Raw genomic sequence first — 21,727 nt, 5'->3', positions numbered from 1 at the left:
TTTGCTTTCTCAGAGCCTGTGCCAAGCAGTGGTTTTTAGGACAGCCCTCTCAGTCCCTTCCTAGAATGCCAAAGCCCTGAATCACTTGTGAATGCAGATGTTGCAGTGGCTGCTCAAGACAGGTTTGGTGTCCTAGTATAACCATTAGCCTGAGATAATCAGTAATGTCCTCAAAGTATTGTTATTTCTGATTAAGTTCTGTTAACCATAGAAAATCCTAACAAGTGATGAGAAGCTCCTTTTTGCTCAGAACTGTTACTGATTTGGACCATAACCAAACTGCAACAAGAGTCATAGCTGTTCACAAAGCATAACCAGGCTAGAAACTACAGAGCTTTAAAATCAGAGGCTGTCATTGAGAAACATCCGAAGTGTGTTTTTAGCCCACTCACATCAATAAGTGTAGTTGGAAGGCTCACCCCATCACTCACTCTACTCTTCATCAGTCTGAAAACAAATGAACTAGTTCAAACTACACTTACTGAAAAACTCTCCAGGCCAACCCTTTGCCAACCATTTCTACCAACAACAGAACTGAATTTTATGACTGGGTACTTACACCAGCAAAAAGGGGTGTTTAGAATAGAAATAATGGCAGACCCTCAATTGCAGCAGTGCTGGTGGGTGCTGTTACCATAATTAAAACCAGAGTATAAAGCAGCTGTGCAGAGACTAATTTCAAGCAACCACGTGTGATTTTTGTGCCTTCCTTGCTCTCAGGAGACTCCCATGTTCGTTATTTTGCACAGAGATGCATTTTCATGGTAACTTGTTGAAGGCTTTTTTAAGCATGAAATGAGGTATTTTTAAATTTAACCTCAGAATAACTGCATTTAATTAAGAAAACTATTGTGGCTAATGGGAGCCCAGAGAATTGCTTTTGTCACTGAAATGAAGCATCAATCCATAATCCCTATGGCACATGTATAAGCACTGAGTGAATTCATGCTCCATTAGCATTAGAAAAATGTTTTAAAATGTATTTTGTGTACTCTTTATTTTAACTCAATTAAAGATATGACAACAGGGATCAGGAATACAAAAGACACAGGCTGTCAAGCTGTCTCATTCACCAGCCAGTGCAAGTTTGTTCTCAGAATATATTCTCTGATGCTTTTTGCAGTCCAGTTTTAATTGAATCAAATGATGAAGCTTTCATCACTTCCCTTGAGGAGCTGTTCCATAATCACAGGCCTTACTCTCAGGCCAGGGCTGCTTCTAATCCTCACCTCCACTTTACCTTTGTTCATCAGTTTGCATCATCCACCAAAACCAGCAAGAGAGATGATCTTTCTCTACACTGGTCTAGGCCCTTTCACATGTGGAAAGCATTGCTCTGTAATGGACCTTAAAATTAAATGGTGCTTTTTTTCCCCTTCCTTGAATTCAGTGCAGCTTTGGGTTACTTAAAGGCTGTTAGAAACTCAGTAGAGAGACCTCACACGTTGTTGGGTTTTGGGGGTATTTTTTTGGGCATGCAAAACAGTGGCTTTTGTATTTTTACATCCTTCGTGGCAAGCTCATGGAGTTTTTATATTAAAAGCATTTAAATCCCAGAGACCAGTCCTTACCAGTTTATTTCACAGACTTTGCATGCAGAACCTCCAGCAGCCTGACACAAAGTTGTTGACACTGAGTTAAATACTCCCACTGCCTTTGTAGGGTCAGAATCAAGCTTTAAAGGTGAGATTATTTCCATGATCACATGTGACTCACTCCATTTCTGTTGCGATCAGGAGGTACAAAAAGCAAAGCTCCGTTGTTCTTGATGATAATGTGTTCACAAACTCAGCGAGGTCTCACACGGGATAGCAAGAAGGAGGTGTGCCAGCTTTCTTCTGATGGGTGTCAAAATCTCTTGGTTAATAATAAATCAATGTATGCTTCTAACGTGTACAGTATTTTACACAGCAGAGTGCTTTATACATCAGCTAAGAAAAGCTTAAGACTCTACGATAGTTCCTCCTGCCCACAGAGTTGAACATAGGCTTCTAAAAACTGTTCTGGGAAGCTGTTAGACAGAAGTATTAATACACAAGCCCTGGGATGTGTCATCAAGATGACATACAAAATAACAAGCTGCTTGTCCAAGCTGCCTCCTCCCAGCTGCTGTCATCCTTAAGGGTTCATCTGTCACAGGGCTCTGGGTTGTAATAGCTCTGAAAAGCTGAGAGATACACGTATTCCCAGATCTGCCACCTTCTCTCCAGCCCACATACATCCTCTCTTTTTATGCTGAAATGCAGAAAAGCCACACATTGCATCAGGAGTTCTGCTTTCCCACCAGCCACCCCTCAGGCCATTGGCTGCTGCTTTTCTGCTCTTTCTCTCTTCTCCACTTGTCCCATATGTTTGGGAATTATGCAATATAGACACGAATTATAATAACATATATTAATATTTCAGTTGATTAATGCATTTCAACAAGTCTAACATGTTCTAGTATTTAAGGCAGGTATCCATGCTCTAAAAATGGGATAATGGGAAACATTCCATAGTTTGAAAATTCCTTGTTTTAACTCCCTGTATGGCTCCCTCAGCTGTGGCTGGCTCAAGAAACCTGCTCTAATAATTCAGCACAGGCTTTGGGATTGTGGTTTGGTCCGATGGCCATTATTATTTATGTCATGCACACCACATTTTTAGAACCATATTGCTTTTGCTCATAAAAACCACATGGCTATAAATCCAAAGTGTTAATGTGTCTCCAAGGCTAGAGCTTAAATCTGGAGTCAGTAGTATTCCCAATGTGAGAGGACTTAGGTGACAGCAGGCTCATTTTCAAAAGGTTCTTTCCTTTATTTTATTGTATCCAGACTGGTTCTTTAAACATTGAAATTGTGGCCGATGGTTGTGTTGTGGCATTAGAGAGCTGGCTGACTGTCAGTTTTGCAAAAACTAATGGCTCAAAATGCCTCCTTAGGAGTAAAGTCAAGAATACTAAATGCTGCTGAAAACCATATCTATCCTCCCTGAGATAACCTGACTTAATCAATGGCATTTCATAGAGGGGATTCTCATCCAGCATCTCTGAAGCACTGAACATGATAAGTGACCTCTGGGCAGCAGAGTCACAGGCTAGTTTGGAGAATATTGCTGTTTCTGAAAGAAAGAACCAAGCAGGCTGTGTACCATCCATGTACCAAGCCTGCAGATTAAACTACAAACTCCCACATATATTATTGCATACAATCAGTTTTAAGGAGCTTAAATAAAGGTGCAAATACTTGAAGAAAGCTGACCATCACACTGCTGCTTTCTCTCCACAGTATGTCCATTCCTACACTGAACATTTTCCAGATGACCTGTTCCAAGAAATGCTGAAGCATCTCTGTCAGTGTGCTGATGACTTTGGAGAAGCAATAAGACATGATATGTGGAGGCAAATGTTTACTTTTCTCTTCATAGATTGTGATTATGCAAAGGTAGGCAAAGCAGCTCTCAACCTAATTTCAATATGGTAATGTTTCCAGTTTGGTATTTCTCTGGGTCACTGCTTTCCTTTACTCCTCTGTGACTCTAGATACTCTCTTTGTGCTTACTCAGCATTATCTCAGAGGACAATAGCTGCTGCACTGTCTTCAAATTCATGGTTCTTAGGCACAGAAACAGCCAGCAGCCTATAAGCTGATGACTGATCAGAAACTGAATGACCTAACTGATGACTTGAGGCTGACGTTTGATGATTTTGGAGTAGAAATTAACCATGGTCTTTACTACTTCTGGTCATTACCTGTTCCCACAGAACACTGAGAATGTTTGGGTGCTAATTTTTCTCTTCAGCTGTATTGCAGCAAAGATAACCTGGTAGAGACTGACCTTAACAAATGTGCACATTACTACAATAGTAACGTATATTGTGTCAATTATGCTGCATTAATTTATACACTCTGAGGGCTTCTATCAATAAATCTCATAGTTTAAATTTAAAATGCAAAATAATCTGTCTTTACAACCTTCTGAACTTCTGCCACAGTTTATGGGCAGGGAATTAAAATAGAGTAAGTCAGTAACAGAGCTGGAAATGGAACTCAGAAGCCATAATCTGGTTTTCAGATGCTCTAAACTCTATCATCCTCTGAATACATTTGCATTCCCATTAAAATAAATAAACAAATAAGCTAGATGTATTAGAAAACAAGTAAACAGAGCTGAAGAATCAATGGCATGAGCTATTGCTAAAATCTTGGGCTTCATCCAAAAAGTATGGTATTTGTTACAAGTAGCCTTAGTTAGCCAGTTGCTGGCTACTACACAGCAAACAGTTGCCATAATCTTGCAGTTTTCTACAGGAATTATGTATTCAATGCAGCACTCCTCTAATGTTTACAGTATGCCTACCCAGAATGAACTCTGCTGTACAATGTCATGCTAATAATGTCATTACCTCTAAGAGAATGGAATTACAGAGGACATTTCAACACCAATGGTGTGTTTTGGAGAATAGCTGGCAAGTTTCTGTTTCAGAGATGAGGAAAGAAATGTGTCTATTTCTCAGCTAGGAGACATTTCATTTTCCTATTGCTCCTATGGTGGATGCTCCCAGGTAGAGTAATACATAAAGCTGAGTCCTATCTTTGTCATGCATTTTGAAAGGATCCCTTCTTTCCCTTTCATGTTTTAATGTGACTTTCTTCCTATTATTTCCATGGCAGTAATCACCATCTCCATGCTACTAATCCCAGTGGAATCTCAAAGGCAAAGAGCCAAAAACACTAGGAAAACATAAGAGTGAGCAGCTATCAGCACAGACTCCATTGCTGCCCAGAAAAGAATGAACAGAGCACAAACATGGTTGCTGTTTTCAGCCTCCAAGGTAGCCTTGCTCTGCAAATTGAGTTCACCAAACTGTAGTGTAGACCACACAGTTCTTTTAAATGTGACCTGGTTTCTTTTGTATAGTTCTTAATAAGTCCTGCCCTACTGTACCCACAGGGAAGATAAAAGATGCAAACTAACCCTAGGACTTCTTCCACTTGAATGTGATCCATTACCTGTAGTACTCATTCTGCAAAGCAGAGCAAAGCAGTTGTTTCAGTTCCTAATTTCCATTTGTTTGGTGGCAGGCAGTTATTCCAGTCTGCATGGTGACTGTGGCTAGCTGCCTCAATGAGCTGCAATTAGAGCCAGGGAGCTGAGAAAGCAGTGTTTAAATTACAGTCAAATTAGAAGGTATGCACATGATCATTATTATGATTTCAAATGCATGCATCCAGAAGGATGGCAGCTCAGCAAGAACAGCCTGGACTATACAGTGAAGCTGAAACTTTCCAAGACAGTACCAGAACACAGTTGAATCACTGCTCTAATGCCCCAAAAGGCAATAGCTCTGGGAATTCTAAGCTTATTGTCCCTCTCTGCTCATGTGTATCAAGTATAGTTTTTTAAATACATCTCTTAAATTAAAAGAATCTGCATTAATTTTCAAGGACATTTTCAGCCCGAGGCCTTTAAATGTAACTGAATTTAGTCAGATTAGTTTTCAAACTAATGAAGTTTGAGACACTCAGATTGCCTTTCTTGCAGTACAGCAATGACAGAGCCTGCTTTCTCATGACCTTTTCTGTCTGTTCTTCCCATCTTGGTTGCTAACAAGTGTCTTGTGGTGCTCAAGATATACACGTCCCATTTCCAGGAAAACAATCAATCAGTTAAACACTGACCTGTCACTGTTGAAATGGCAAGTCTGGTTCAGTGTGTTGCTTAAAGGAATTACTCATAGATCACAGCACATTGCTGAAAACAAATGAGAATCATCACCTGCCAATATCTAGGTGTCAAGAAAATTAGGTCAACACATTTCAACCCTAGCCAGTAAAGCTGGCACTCATTAAAAGTGGAGACAAGTTTTGGGTGGCTGTACAAACACAGATGGTCTGCTGTTATTTATAGTGGATGCTGTACCTGTCCTGCTGAAAAGACTCTATATGAAGGGCTGAAGGGCAGGAATCTTTCAGCAGCCTCCTCAGTCACTCGCATGGCACAAAGAAACCTGAGCTCTGTTAGTAAATTTAGGAACTCAGAAAGACAGAACAAGTTCCTCCCAAGGTAAGTTGTAAGGGAAAGTATCCTAAAATAACAGGCACCTCTAGTAGAATGGCAGATCTGTATAAATTGTAAGTATTAAAACAAGGTGGAAAATGTAATTCAGAAGTGGTAATTTCTGAAAAGGAATTTACTGTTTTTAACAATACATAAAATTATTTCATTCAAGTCCCAAACTCTTCTAGAATCTGAGTTATCTGAGTCCTCCAAGTGTATTACCTTAACATGACAAAAGAATCCCAAATCATCCTTTTAATTTTCTTTTTAATAATACTTCATTAATTGATTTACCTTTTTAATGAAGCTTTGCATTAGTGCTGCCTACTTCAAGGGAACCAGCGGCTGATTGTGAGGAATAACAGCTGAGGAAATGTAAAGGGAAAATTAAGTGTGTGTAATGGAAATACTGAATGGAGAATCCAGATTACACAGTGATCCAGTCAGATCTTCAAAACCATGTTTATGTGTCTATTAAATGTATGCAGAACCCAATCTGATGTATTCAACTGAAAAACAAACAGCATAAAGAAGTGTTTGCATGGGAGTGTGCAAAGTATTTGTATATTAATTGCAAGAAGATGAAGACCCTGGGAATCAGGGCCTATGTCTTGTACATTTAGGGACAGAATTATGTGATGACATTTGTTTTTCCAAACCCCCAGAGGACTGAAATTCAACTGTAATTTCCAGCATTTTTTTTACCAGAAGAAATTAAGTTACCACAGTCTGAAACACTGAAACTGCACCAGATGCTTACATTTCAGTTCTGTTCCTTTCCTCAATTCCCAGTAGAGGAAAGGTGTTGCAATAACAGAAAATGTGATGGGTTCCCTGTTTTCAGTATCAGCCTCCTTGGGAGGCACTTCATCAAGCAGGCACTTCTCTCAGTTGTTTTTAATCCTCTGTTCCTAAACACTGATGCCATTAATTATGGTTTAAGATGATAAACAAGGGGGTCATCTTCAGCTCAGTTCCAAAAAAGAGCAGCAAACTTCTTCCTTTATTTCTTCAGCCTCAGGGCAGGCAAAGTTCAATAGGAAATAAAAGCTTGGTAAACTTTATGTTTTGCAGTTTTTAATCCAAGAGCAAAATGTGAAAAGGAAATCAATAGTTCAGATAGAAAGCTACTTGCTATAAATAATGAACTTAAGTAAATCTGTTCTCTAATTAACTGCCACATTTCACTAATAGCAGGGAGATTACAAAGGTGGAAGGACTTAAATAATGACAAAAGGAATTCATCGTAAAATGGAGAACTTGCAATCATGTAGATTTGCTTTACTTTTGCAACTCACAGTTTCCTGATTGGAAAGGACCCATTTCATTGTCTTTTCCTGGTGTTATTGTCTGTATAACACTCACCCTGAGCAACAAGGACTTAATAAACTCTGCATGTTCCTCTGCACTGAAATTACTGATACTGCTCTCAGTGGTCAAATGTGTATGAATTTTTAAAGGAAATTAGGGAAGTTGTCATAATTGCTCTGTTTTTTGGACTAATCATTTTCCCAGGCAGTTGCCAATACATAACACTTCGAAGGAAATGATGGGGCACAAAAGCAAACTGCAACATGCACTCACTAACATAATACAGCACAGCTCATAATACGTGAAAATTCTTCCATAGTGCTGTCAGGAAATCAATATCTGTCCAGAAAGCATGAAATATTGAAGCTTTGATCTTTACATGAAGAACTCCTTTGGCAAAGTGGTTACAATGATCTAACTGTAATTGGTGAAGAATATGCAAGAGCATGTGCCTGCAAAATGATGTGTTTGGGTCATTCCAGCTAAGCCCAGAGGAGGGATTTTTGCCTCTGTGAAATAAATTGACTTCTTTGAAATCTGTATTGATGTTCTGGTAATGGATAATTTTCAGTCACAGGTAGTTTTTAGCTAATGGTGCCTTTGTAGTGCTGCAAGTATTGATGTAAGTCCCAAGAACCACAGGAAAAAACACAATAATTGTAATCTTTTTGTCTAGGTTGGTCTCTTGAACAGACCAAAAATACTTGCCCTGTTGATAGACTTCTACAAAAGAAGCCCAGTGAGTGCTCAGGGGGGATTCTGTAACCCAAGACAGTGTAAGTATGTGGGATCTTCCAACTTTGGTTAAAACACGAGGAGGTCACATGAGATTGCAGAGTTAATATATGTTTCAAGTGTTACCAGAAGAGAACAGAGCCTAAAAAAGGACCCAAATGAATGCTGTGACCTATACACCATAATTTACAAACATGTTTTGCAAACTGTGATGCAAATGTGTGTTCAGAAATACTTTAGCATCCAGAACTTTTCCTTCTTACCAAATTCTGGAGTACTTTTTAGAAGTAGGAGTAAAGAAAGAGTTCTTTTCCTGAAACAATTCTTCTTTCCTACTGGGCAGTGAGTTTTGTGCTTACTCTAAAATTTCTCCAGGAACATGGAAAGATAAAGAAAAACCACAGAGATTAACCTACATGAAAATAGAATGGTTTTAAGCTATTGGACATTAATTAACTGCTAAGATCAAGGACAAGGCAAATTACAGCTTTCCTTCTTACCATGGAGAATTAGGAAATCTTTCTTTCAAAAGCACTATGGTGTAATACACAGTTACAAGTGCAGATCTCTGTAGGCAAAGACATTCTGAAGCTCTGTGTTTCTGAGATGCATGTTTGCAGAAGGTACTTTCTGATAGTTTCTTTTCCCTTGGGAATACCTTTTTCTTCAGTTTTCCTTACGCAGTACTAGAGAACATAAACCCAATGCAAATTATCAGCTTACCAATATATTTTCTATTCCAGGGCCAATAATAGAGCTGCAAGAGATTAAGCCTGCACATTTATGGGGAGGCTTTGGTGACCAGGAGATTTGTGAAGAACTCAGTGAAAAGCTAGTCTTGTCTCAAACTGAGAGAGAGATTTTAGCTGGACCAATAGCTGATGATGGACAAGGCAGCAATGCAGTGAGAACTAGTGTCACAGAAGGTCTTTCTGAACCAAAGGGCATGAGTGAAGCTGAGACTGGAGGAATTCCTGAGGAAGAAAACCAAGCAGCAGAATCAAATGATGCTGAAGTGAGAGAGGAAGGTGAGGATGCTGTGTCAGAGCTGGAAAGCACTGATTTGAAAGTTGGAGACTTGGATGGAGGTACCATAGTTAGTGGGAAATCCAGCGTCCCTGAAGACATACAAACTGAGGAGCAAACTGAGTCTGTAAGTGCAGTCACTCAGGAGGAAGTTGTCTCTGAATCAGCCTCCACTGAGTACAGTCTCAGTAGAGATGGAGAAGCTGGATCTGAAAATCAGGTGGAGGAAGAGGAATTTAGCCTGGAAAGAGAGCCTGCTACAGAAAAAAATGGGGAAGGAGATTATCCTGTCTCAGACAGAGAACCTGGCTCAGAAGAGCAAGCCAGTCAGGAGGAGGAGAACTGGACTGCAGAGACAACGAACACAGCTTCAGAACCAACACCTGAAGCTGCAGCCATGACCTCAGAAGACAGAGCTCTGGCAGACACAGAAATCATGGCTCCAAAAGAGGATGCTGCAGTTGCAGAGGTTGTGAAAGAAAGCCCTGCAAGAAAAGAGAGTGTTTCTGAGGAGCATGGAAGCCAGATTGGCCAACAGGCAAGTCTGCAGGATAGGAGCCTTCTCCAAGACCAGGGTGAAGGTAAAGCATTCTCTTTTATTGTGTCGACCTTGATCTTTTTCAATGTACACATTGACTGGTTTAACTATAGGTGTGTTTTTAATCCTTTTCAAAACTATCCTAGTGGCAGGTGAGTCACTGCTGGTGATCTGTATTCAAGGCACTGAGCAGCCACTGTAATTCAAGTATGGACTTTCTGAAACAGAAGCATTTTTATGATAAGGAGTAACTTCATGTTCTGTTTCACTCTGTAATATAAGTATGTATGTAATATAAGTATAGTAAGACAGGAGCCTGAGCATGTTAAACCTAGAAGATTTCTCTTTAAAATTGCAGGTCCGGCACCCACAGACAGACAGGATTCCCTAGCTGAAGATAGCCAGGAGGTTGAAGTGCCATGGTCAGGTAACTGCTCATGTCAGCCCTTTTCGTCCACTTTAGAAGCTATAGCTTGGATATATGTATGTAAAGGCTTTTATAAAAGCTGTATCTTGTGTCTCTTCAAAAAGCTTGTGTATATTTTATCTTTCATCAGGTGACTTTCTGACTCATGACCTAAGTTCCAGATTTAGCAGCTGTGGAGAGAGAATTCTAGAGGACTGGAAGTGTGAGGACACAAGATTTGCAGGTATTTGGTCACAAAGCTGTGTGTTCACTTGGGCACATAATGGCTGGCAGTGTTGGCAGACATGCCAGTACTGCTGTGAGCTCAAAGTCTGGCAAGAATACAGGCACTGAAGCTGACTTCAAGATAAGAGCAGTGTAGGCTTTGTCTCAGAGAGCCACTCACTGAGTAACAGTAATTTCAGCTCAGCTGTATTCAGGATTTGACCTTGTTATATGATAGCATCCATTGACTAAAGAGATACTATTAGGAAAATATAAGCAGATTAAGGCCTTTAGTCAGTGTGGAGTCAGTCTATACTCAGCTATAATTTCACCGGATAGGAAATGCAGGATTTAGGACTGAGTTGCTATCTGCCACGTGGCCAGCTTTAGGGCAACATTTGGCTGCCTGTGACACATTGTGCTTTCTGCCTTTCAGACTTACATCCCATCATGGCAGAGATTCAGAACCATTGGGCTTCTCATACGAGGAGTGCCTTTGATGAAAGCAGCCTCAACCTGCCACAGTTTGTACAGCTCATGGAGACATTTGTTGGTGAAGAGGTTTCTCTAACTACTGTGAAGAGGCTTATTGGCTTCATCAAAAGAGAATATAAACAGACAGAAGAAGAAAAAAGGAAACAACTAGAAAAAGTAAATATTGATATGTTTTGCTGAGCCCATGTCCAAACAAAAATCAAGCAAATGCCTACAGACACTTACAAAGTCAGCTTTTAATCTCATGCTGGCAGAGCTTTTCACTTGCAGCTTTGCATTCTCTATTTCAAGAGACCCTTTACACCTTTGTTTTCATATGGATCCTTCCTCCCTAGCCCTTAGTTCTAGAAGTGATGACAGACTCATCCTGTAAGAGGTTGTCTGTCTGTTCTAGAGCCTCAGTGACACAGCAGGTTGATAGTTAATTGTGAAAGAGCTCAAAACATTCCATTCTGCTTATTCACCTCCATAATAGCCAAGAACCTGATTTCTGACCTACTGCACTGGCATGTGCATATGAGGTTGTGGGTGTTTTGGTGAAGATTGTAAAACAAGTGTGTTTGGTTTTGCTATGTGCATGGCTGTATGTGAATGTGCACATGCTTCTTTGTGTTTAAGTTTCAGAGTGCTCTTGCCATGTGTTGAAAAATGTGTTCCCTTTCAGCAATATCCTAATGCACAGCATCTGGGTGCCCCATATCACTTCAGAGTACAGATACACTTCATGGTGGGTCTGTCCATAGTAGTCTCTCTAGCTCAGAGAGGCTCAGACCTCAGACCTGTTTCTAGTTTCCCTCTGTGCTGCTGACCTAATTTGGATGAGATATTGGATCTGACGGCTCTGCTGTCCTCATGCTGAGCACAACACACACAGCCAGTATTTTGGCCTTTGAGAGAATTCCATCCCAGCCATTTATCACTGTATGCTGTGCAAAGATAGTTTAAAGGACAAATTGTACATTCATTTGCTTGGAGCCCACACACTTCAGGGCAGCACCAGCAAAATAACAATGTACAGATACACAAACTGTCACATCTTTGGGTGTTAGTAACAAGGCTATGTTTAGTTCTTCCTGGGAAGACATTTGTATTCTGGGAAACCTGCACTTACCTGAGTTGATCTCACTTTAGATCCAGCACAGGCTTCATTTGTTCACTGTGAAATAACCCTCTGCAGTGCTGATTCTGACTGGTAGAGCTGAACTGTTGGCTGTGTTTTGTGTTCCCAAGCATCTTTCACGTTAAATGTTCATCACCAGGTCTGAGCTGTCTATGTACAGATAAGAATGATGTGACTGTCATACCACTGCAGTTTCCATTCTTGGGTAGACACTGAGCATCAGTGTCCAGGAGTCACGACAGACCAAGCTGCTCCTCTCTTGTAGGTTCACCACAGCTCTCGCTTGGCCCAGCGGAAACTGCTTTTGGAGGCACTTTTTGAAAAGTGGGACAACAATGCATCTGGGTTTCTGGACCTGGAGGAGGTGGATGCTGTTCTGAGCACCTTCAAGGAAGGGGTGGAAAAAGAGACCTTGAGGAAGGGTAAGGAGACAGCTGTGCTCTGGGAGAGCACTGTCAACACAGTAGGCTTAAACCATTCAACAACAGTGCTAATGAAGTTGTTGGCAAGCACCAGTCACTTTTTGTTTTTGCAAGCAGTCATAAGCATACACGGTATGATGTGTAAAATGAAATGGAACAGTTATCCAGAGCGACTTGTTAATGCATAGCTCCATCCCCTCCTCCTGGGCAAGACTCCTCTGCAACAGATTCCCAGCCAGAGAGGCAGCCCAGTGCTTCCCTGACATTGTGATGTGTTGAAAAATTATTTCAGCCTTAACATGCAATGTACACTTGTGTTATGGCAGTGAAAAACACAGGTAAAACCTGAGACATGTTTGCACTTCTCTTCTAGCTCATCTGAGCTATCCAGCTGTTTTTATAGATAGATTTTACTGTGCTATGTGCAGCAATGTATCTCATAGGAAAGAACAACAGCTTTCCTTATGGGTCTCAAATAGCCTTTAGTAATCCACACTTGCACAGTGCTCATGAATTAGATAGCAGCTTTGAGTCTCACTTCTCTGTTGGTTCCTTTCTCTGACTAAACTTAGCAAATTTGGTCGTTGACAGAATAGAGCTGGGTCAGACAGAAGCGCTGCAGGTTCACCTGGATCTGTCTGGCAGCCTCATACATATTAACATGTGGGCATTAGATGCTCTGAAATACTGTATTAGCAATTAGGAACACGTCTGCATGTGTGCTTGGCTGGAGAGGACTGGTTTATTCATTTCCATGTTCATCTTCGTGTTGGTAAAAATGGCTCATTTTGGCAACCACCAAACCCTCTTCATCCTTTAGCTCACTTGAGGCAGCTGGTGGGGTGGGGAGCACACCAGAGTGCTCCAGTTCATAGTCTCCAGGCTGCACAGCCACAGAAGAAACTGCAGGTCACAGCTCTCTGGTATTCAAAGCATGCCAGAATGTACTGAAATATGGAAGGACATAGTCCCTTCCATGAAGGGCTCATAAACTAAAGGACAAATAAATAGCAATATAGCATAGCAAAATCAATACTACCTACAAGCAACATAAAATACTCCTAGCAGCTTCAACCTAATCTTCCAAAGACACTGTGGAACAAGCAGGTTTGGGGGAAGGGGCCACAGACATTGAACACCTCCTGGATGAAAACACAGAGTGACAAGTGGGTGGAATTACTTGGTTTTCCTTGTAAGTGAAAAGTGAACATTACAGATAGGATGTAGAGAATAATTCATTATGCTATGGCTCAATAATAAAAGAACTGATCATGCCACGTTCAACTTCATGTGCATTTCTTTCTTCATCTCTTTCTTCAAAGAGAGGAGAAAGTGGAGATGAAAATCCGTGTTTATGCCATCAAACAATTCTCCATCCTAGTTCTGTCAGAAAGCCAGAAACTAAATGAAAAACAATGAATGTTCTGTAGCTGATGGGCAGGATAAGGCAGCATTAACAGTCAGCTCCACCATGACTGGGGCTGGTTAGCACTTGCTAATTCTACAGCTAAAGTCAGTGATCAAATACCTCCTGAATTCTAGGGGGGAAGGAGGAGGCTCTCAGCTACCATAAACATCTGTGTCTTAATGCACTGTGAGGCAACCAGGGCAGCTCCCTGCCTGTTCCTGTGCATCATGAATCAAAGCATTTCCTATTACACTGTTCCTTATAGCCCACTGTATTGATCACAAAATACACTCTTGCTTAACAGCAAAGTCGCACTTCGACATATATATCTTTGCTTGCCTAGTTTGCTGGTTGGAAGCAGCTTGACAGATGACTCTCCTTCCTTTTCTTCTTCGAGTCCAACAGGATTTGAAATCAGGATGCAGAAAAAATGATGAAAGTATTAGTCACTGCAGTGCTCAGGAGAGGCATTGCCAGGAGCAGGAGCAGGCAAGCCCAGCCTGAGCAGAGCCGCAGGTGAATCCCAGTTTTCCAAAGCCTGGAAGATGCCTGCATCTCCCAATGCCTGTGCAAGAGCACCCCCGTGAGCCCAGAGCTGGGGTGTGGGGAGCAGCAGCACTGGCTGGAAGGATGGGTACAGGGTGCAACAGCTCTCTTAGCCTGGCTGCTGGTTTAAGTAACATCTGCAGAGAAGCCACAGGGTAAATGTACATTTTCAGGGTCAGTCTTCTGAGATTACAAGTCTGAGATGAGTCCTGTTTATCTTCAGGATCTCTGGCCAAACTGGAAGTTTGTGAACTAGAATGAGTAGGTTTGGGAAAGTGATTCTTGAGAATCATGATTTGACCCTTTGGCATTCCTCATTCCCCCTTCTCCAAGCAAAAGGAAGACAGACCTTTCTTTCCATGCCATCTTTCCTGTTTCCCATTGACCTTTACTGTTTAGGTATGTTGCAGGGGTACAAAAGGAGCACGAGCAATGCTGCTTAGGTTTCCTCCACAGCAGGTGAGGGATCTAGAGGAAAAGGTGCATCCACTCTGGAAGCTGGAGTTTACCTGTCCTGACAGCTTCCATTTAGGAGATAGCTGTCAGGTAGAAGAATGACAGACTGGAGGACTCCACCCAAAAACCAGCTGAGGGCCTGATACTGTGTTTTGCACAGGAAAAGCAAAACTTATTATTCAAAGAGATTGTCCTTGTCTTATTTTCTGTTTCTTCCACTAGCAAAGAAACACCTCTGCTCCCGTTACCCACAGCTCAGCAGAGTGGGGAAGCTATCCCCAAAGGCATTCCAGACTCTCCTTGAGTTACTTGCTTCTGAGCTCGGTGGCAATGAGGATGAAGCTATTGATAACTTGGTGGAATTTCTGAACACAAGTGTGGAACAAAGTCACACAGAGTTCTTGCAAAGCTCAGCCAGGAGGAAGTGGCTGCACAATATCCAGCAGGCAGCAGAGACCAGTGGAGGAAGCATAGAGCTGGTTTACGAAGCAGTGTTTAAGGCCCTCTCCCAGGTAGGCATCCCAGGAAGCACAGGAGTTGTTTGTGTTAGGACTGTGACACTGACTTCGGACCTTGGTGCATATGAGTGCAAGGTGGGAAGCTGCTCTGAGTCTTGGCTTCCCTGTGCATTTCTGCACTTAAGCTGCTGTCCAGGAGAGCCCATGGTTGTGCACAGAGAATCACGGGCCAGATCTGCAATACTTCTTGTCCATGGTTTGGTCCTAGGCAGAGATTATAAAGGGATTATTTTTACATGAACTTTTCTCCATTAGCAGAAGGAATAAAGAAATCCATTCCCATTGCCAATGAAAATATCAAGTTGTTTTGCTTGTAACAATGTGTTCTGGTCAGACATGGTCATAGCACAGACACATTCATGTCATGCAATTGGTGCCTGAAATGCAAAATCAGTGACCCTGAACAGCACCTCAAAAAAATGAGACAAGTGCTAAGTCCATGAAATAAGTGTAATGGCCAGTGGCTAATGTACATAATGTAATGGGAAATGTTTGGTTGCTAGGATGCAGAAGCCCATGGGGATAACAAGAAGATCAGTGCATATATTGCCCTTTTGGAAGAGAACCAGCTCACACCAGAGCAGGACCAGATTCTCCTACACTATGTGGCGTGTACCGCTGATGATGCTCCATATGTTCTAAACCAAACACTTCACAGAGACATGAAAGGAGTAAGGTAAGAAAAGCTGCAAGTACTGTTCCTTTTGTCAAAAATACTTGGAATGGGGTGTACCAGCCAGGCTTTAGGGTGCACTGGGAACAGAGAGGAAGTCCCCCCAGGGACTGTTGTGTAATAATTCATTATCATATACACGCCTTATACTCTGCACGGTCTACTTAGAAGTGCTCTGTTTGGGATTTCACTCCTTTCCTTGGGGAGATTAGCTCACAGTCTAATAATCTCATCCTTCAGCAAATGACTCTTGCATTGGGCCTACATTTTCTTCTTTAAATATTAATTCCCTGACAGCAGTTTGCATCCACAGGATATTCTTTGAGAACAATGCCTTTCCTTCCCCAGTGTTTACACCATAAACAGCTTTCATGCCTCTTCTCATTTCCAAAAGCCAGACATATTTGGCTGCTTCTTTAAACCTATTAAATGTTCTTCCAATCTGCTTCTGTATTTCTTTTAATTACATTCATTAGCTGATGTTTTTTAAATGTCCTAAGGATGAAAAGTGCCTTATTTATTACCACTGTCTTTGGGATGCAAGTGGTAAATGTGGTATTTCTGGGTGTGCTCAGAATAAGAAGCTAACACCTTCTCTGATGCCAAAAAGCAGGGAGAGATCAAAGCTGTAATATTTATTGTTTCACTAAAGGTTTTTCTGCTACTTTTAAACATAAAAGTTTCTTTTTCAGCTTTGCAGCTGTTGAAGAGGGAAAGCTAATCCATGTTCCAAGAGTTCAGCTCCATGGAAATATCCACTTCTGGAACCATGACCGCCCAGTGGAGGAGAGAAAAGGTTCATTCCTGGTACTGCCATTACATGATGCTCACTGGAGAGTCTTTGGCATTCTAGGACTTGACACTCTTCGGGACCAGTGTGAGACAACCATCTTTCTGACCCATGAGATCAGTTTCTATCAGGTGCGTACCATCAGAAAGGGGTTTGTTAGAGACCTGCCTGCAGAAAACTGTAGGGACCACGTGAATTTGACATGTTAATTCTGAGTAAATGTAACTTGTACAGCTAAGAACTGTGGCTCCCTTTCTATTGTGTAAGGTGAAAGTGGTGTGAGCTTTATCGATATTTTACTCATGAGCATCTTATGTGTGATTATGAGGTATCACTTCAGTAATAACTAATTTAAGCTTCTCCTGGCTAGTAAATAATTACACATTTGTGCAGAGCCCAAAGATAGCAGCTTTTCTTTCCTGATGCTCTGAACTTCCCAATTCTGTTTGTTGCCATATGGTGGCATGAAACCTTACTTTTTTACACGGTGGAATAAATTACTGGCTCTCACTGGGATGCTCTTTAGGATCAGGCTCACTGCGATGCACGATCTGGGCAGCAGGGAGCGCAGCAAGCCAAGGTTACCAGCCGATGTCCACTAGGAGCAGCTTTGTCGTTTAGGAGGCGTCTGTGATCTGCACACTCTGGAGCTTTAGGTCATTATTCGATAAGGGACATTGCAGAGTCACATTTCAGCTTTACAAGTTCTTATTAAAGTAACTTGTTAAAACCATTTATTGCATGAACATTTCTTCAGCTTTTTCACCCAAGTCTGATGGAACTGTCTTGCTCATTTGGAGGCTTCTGCTTTCACAGGGAGTTTCTTACGCATTCAGCAAAGCTTACCACCATGTCTGCACACTGGAAAATGTTCTACAAATGACTGGTACTGCTCTGGACTGGTTGTATACCCGGGCACCCAGCATCCACACTGTTACTATGTACCTGGTGGAGCCTGGCAAAGACAAGGTAGGCAGATCACTGCAGTGAAAATCTTGTAATAGTCAGGGGCTGAAAGGCAGCTTTAGTGAGGACATGCCATTTCTAGCTGATTTCCCAGTTGTTTATCTTGCATTTATCTTGAGTTTCCCACTGGTTTTAAGTTGAAGCCTGCCTGAGATTCTTGTGCCTGCCTGTACAACAAAGGGCTAAAAGGTAGAGAGGGAAGTTTCCCCCTGTAGAGGAGGCCACTCTTCATTCTTTTCATTCTCCCATATAAAACAATTCAAGAGCACTGCTACTATAACTCCTTCTCCATGGGGAGAAAAAAAAAGAGTATTCTCCTACTTCAATGCTCACAGCTGCATAGGAACCAATAGAACAAAACCCCACATCCATCCATCCATCCATCCAGCTGTAGCTTTGCTGTCTGGGACCTCCACAGAGGGGATTCTGTGCATGTCAAAATTATGGTATTTTATAAGAAAAATAAAATGTCCTGGCTAATGTATTAGTTCTTTGTTCTGAACTAATGACTAATGTCAGCAGCCAAGATGTAAATACATCTCAGGAAGTGGCTGCTTCCTAATTATCTAGCTTGAAGAGGCAGCCCCCTTCCCTGCAGATCATCTTCCAGTTGTTGAGCAGGCTCTCGGGCCCTGGGAAGCTTGTCATTTCATGTACAAGTGAGTTAAGAAGATGAAAAGTGTATGCAATATTTAGGACTGATCCTGTGTCATCACAAAGTCTGCATGACATCTGCTGTAGCCATAATTCAGCTGCTTCCTCTGATAAGCATGGTTTATGTTGGCAGCTTTCTGTTGTCTTTCCAGGCTCTGCACTGTTCCCTTGTTAGCTGCCTGATAGCCAGGTCACTTGCTGCCCTCTGTGCTTTTCACTTGTCAAGGCACACTGACAAACATTATATGAGAAAAGGGACTGCAAGAGGATGGGAAAAAGAAGGAAAACCTCTTCTTGGCCTGTGGTTGTTCCACTGTGGAGCCTGGAGGTGGATTAAATAGTCTGGTGAAGGGAGGTCCAGGGCACATTCACATGCAGCTTGAGCAATACACTCTGGGAATAAAACCAAGCATTGTTGAGAGATGTCTTTAAACCATCCCATTGCACTTTAATGTACATAGGAGCTTAAGAAACAATTTCCTCCCTCTCCAAGCTTCAACATTGGCTGTTTCTTTCTTGGATGCAGCTGAACCTCTCTTTTCTCTCTGGCAGGCACAGAACTACACTTTGCGCAAGATGATTTCTATAGATAACACAGGAAAAAAGGAAATTCATAGCTCTCCTGTTCTCCTCAGAAAAGAAAACCTCTTAAGGTAGGCTCAGCACCTGCAATAAAACCTGTCACCTCTGGTCCTAGGCTCCAGCCTGCAGCAGGCATGATCCACAGTACATAAAGCCCATGGTAGTGCAGCCCTGCAAGTGTCTGGCTGCAGCTCTCCCACTATCAATGCTTCTGGTGTGGATCCATGTGATACTGAATCAGGAAGGGTGAGAAGTATGTTCTCTTTGAGTTTAGGCCTGCAAAAACAGAACTTCCAACTTAGTGCTTTCCAGCTGAGTTGCCAAGCAAGCCCTACATGTGCTGTGAAAGGTTTGCAGGATTAGAGCCTACACTGAACCATTTTGCTCTTTAGAATAATCTGCCTTTTTTTCCTTGCCATATTAGTCTCATTTACTTCAGCTGTTTCCTTCCACTGCCAAGATCCTCACCTGCTTGTCTTTTAAACATATCATCCTTGCTGTCAAAGTTGGGTGAACAGCCATTGCTGTTCCAGCAGATGTTCTCCTTTTCATAAAACTCTATAGAACAAATGTCAATGCACTTAGGAAATTTTTTAAAGCAAGGTTTGTTAAATACTTATGATTTTCAGCAATTGCTTTGGCTGAGCAATACTGTGTTCCACAATGCTATTTTCTCCTTTTTGTACATGGCTTGAATGATACTTAAAGCTTTGCATTTCATTTCAGGGAAATAAACAATGATTTAATAATGTAATACCTTTGTTTTAACTAGAGGTGACCTGCATCTTACTAAAATATGCTTAACATGTTACTAAAAGTAACTCGAATGGTTTTCCTCTCTTTGCTCTCATTTCAGAGATTACCTGTATAAGTGCATAGACAGTTCAGGAGTCATTCACACTTCTGTCTACAGAGAATATCATATTGCGGTACCTCTCCGTGATCTATCGGGGCAAGCTCTTGGCCTATTTGACATCAACATTGGACACAAGCAGAAATTACCACCTCCTGAACACAAAGACCTGCAGAAAATGCTAAAGATATCCCAAGCTGCCTTCTCTGAGATACTGAAGACAGCTTTAGAGGAAACAGAACCAACCTATGTACTGGGTATTGTGCATACAGAGCCATGAGGGGGTTTTTAGGGATGAAATTAGGAATCTCAGTAAAGCCACATCTAAAGAATCATTCCTATAAGTTTGGAATGACAAATACAAACCTTTGGTAACCTAACTACTCCTGAGCAAGCCTAAGTGCTTAGCAGAGTACAGTTAAACCGGATGTTTAGTTTTTGACTCTGGTTCAGAGGGCATTTTGTGCCCAAGTCCCACTGAAATGAAAGGTATGAAGCTTTGTTGCCTTCAGGGATCTAGCATGTCCTCCTCAGAACCGCCCCGACTAAGATCAGAAGAATTTGAATGTCACAGGGTTACCTGCATGCCTGAACCCTTCCTGGTCTCAGGACCTCTGCTTGCCCCTGAGGAAAGTTTTGTCTCCTTCTCAAGCACACAGCCGTTTTTAAAAGTTTCATAGGATACTTGGGCTGTGTACAAATCAATCAGTCAAAGTTATTCATAAACAGGGCAGAGCTTTCAATTGATAACGTAAGTCTTGAGTAGCAGATGTTTCTGAGCAACTTCTTCAAAGGTTTGCTTTTGATTCCAGAGCCAGAACACGAGGCAAATATGAGGTATGCAGGGATTCTGTTCCACTGGTGCATGCTGCAGGACCTGCGTGAGTGTGTCTGGAAACTCAGTGCAGAGAGCTTTGCTGACATAAAGAGCTATGTAGAACCACCAGCTCTGGTCCATAGCATAGTTAAGGCTGTGCTCTTGCTTTTCCATCCAGACTGGAAGGGCTCAGAGGAGACTGAGAGCTGGAGTCAGTTGAAATTGGTGAGACTTCAAAATGTTGACACTTTGATTTCTCTTCTTCCCGTCCCCCCCTACCCCCCCGAAGATATAGTGGAATTACCTACAGATTTCCTATGTTTGTCTTAGCCATCTTTAGTTCTATAGCCCTCTCTTAAGTCTTCACTGACACCTGACTCTTTTTGTTCTTTGCATTGCAGAAACTTGATGACAGTTTGATTCAGGAGATTTATTGTTTTGATCCAACTGCTGCATCTGTGCAAGTTCAAGCAGAGCTGCTGCTGGACTGCATCACTGGTAAATATCATAAACTAATTGTGAGATTACCAGACCTGGCTCAGCAATGAAACAGTGTCAGTGGCAACCTTCAGCTGAGTGCTTTTAAGGTCCTTACTTTGGAAATTAACTCTGATTTCACAATAGATGAAGGACAAAAGGTCCTAAATATCTGCAGTCTTTTTTGGTCAATAAAAGTCAATCTGTTAAATTTAGAATCAAAATTCACTGTCTTAAGGCAAGAGGAACAGATCAGCTTTGAAACGTACCAGAACAAATGATCTCATTGTAAATCTCCAGATAAACATATGAAGAATGATGATGCTTTTGGCAAGTAATATGTAAAGATATACTAAGAATGATGGCTCTTTTGGCAAGTAAATCTACTTCAGGCCTCCATGTCCTGCCCTAGGGACTGACCTAGCTCCAAACAGCAATGTGAGTGTGGGAGGACAGTGTAAGCCCTCCTCTTCGTAAACACCATCTGCCAGGTACTTAAAATACTCACTGGCCATATACAGGAGCTTATTTTCAGCCTGTCTTTCTCTCCTTTAATGAATATGAGCTTTTTTTGGTGCCAGAGTAGTCAAGAGGCTATTATTATTTGCAATATCTCTGCAAGAGAAATGACTCTTATTCTCATTGAGATCTCTCCCTTGATGATCTA

General features: G+C 41.6%; 1 protein-coding gene across 1 annotated transcript in view; it reads left to right on the top strand.

Annotated features, from left to right (window-relative positions):
* Positions 1–21,727, top strand: part of EFCAB5 (EF-hand calcium binding domain 5) — a 40,086-nt gene that overhangs the window by 16,661 nt on the left and 1,698 nt on the right. The window contains exons 8-22 of the mRNA XM_034068732.1: positions 3,270–3,425; positions 8,030–8,129; positions 8,832–9,695; positions 10,011–10,079; positions 10,210–10,302; positions 10,720–10,934; positions 12,164–12,320; positions 14,953–15,242; positions 15,752–15,924; positions 16,614–16,842; positions 17,528–17,680; positions 18,884–18,984; positions 19,770–20,023; positions 20,579–20,808; positions 20,985–21,081. Of these exons, the coding sequence (XP_033924623.1) occupies positions 3,270–3,425; positions 8,030–8,129; positions 8,832–9,695; positions 10,011–10,079; positions 10,210–10,302; positions 10,720–10,934; positions 12,164–12,320; positions 14,953–15,242; positions 15,752–15,924; positions 16,614–16,842; positions 17,528–17,680; positions 18,884–18,984; positions 19,770–20,023; positions 20,579–20,808; positions 20,985–21,081 (3,181 nt within the window). The remainder of the gene's footprint in view (positions 1–3,269; positions 3,426–8,029; positions 8,130–8,831; positions 9,696–10,010; positions 10,080–10,209; positions 10,303–10,719; positions 10,935–12,163; positions 12,321–14,952; positions 15,243–15,751; positions 15,925–16,613; positions 16,843–17,527; positions 17,681–18,883; positions 18,985–19,769; positions 20,024–20,578; positions 20,809–20,984; positions 21,082–21,727) is intronic.

The sequence above is a fragment of the Melopsittacus undulatus genome, chromosome 13 (genome assembly GCF_012275295.1).
Source record: "Melopsittacus undulatus isolate bMelUnd1 chromosome 13, bMelUnd1.mat.Z, whole genome shotgun sequence".
In the NCBI taxonomy this organism is placed as follows: Eukaryota; Metazoa; Chordata; class Aves; order Psittaciformes; family Psittaculidae; genus Melopsittacus; species Melopsittacus undulatus.
Note: the sequence above shows the minus strand (reverse complement) of the source record. Positions and strands in the feature narration are given on the sequence as shown.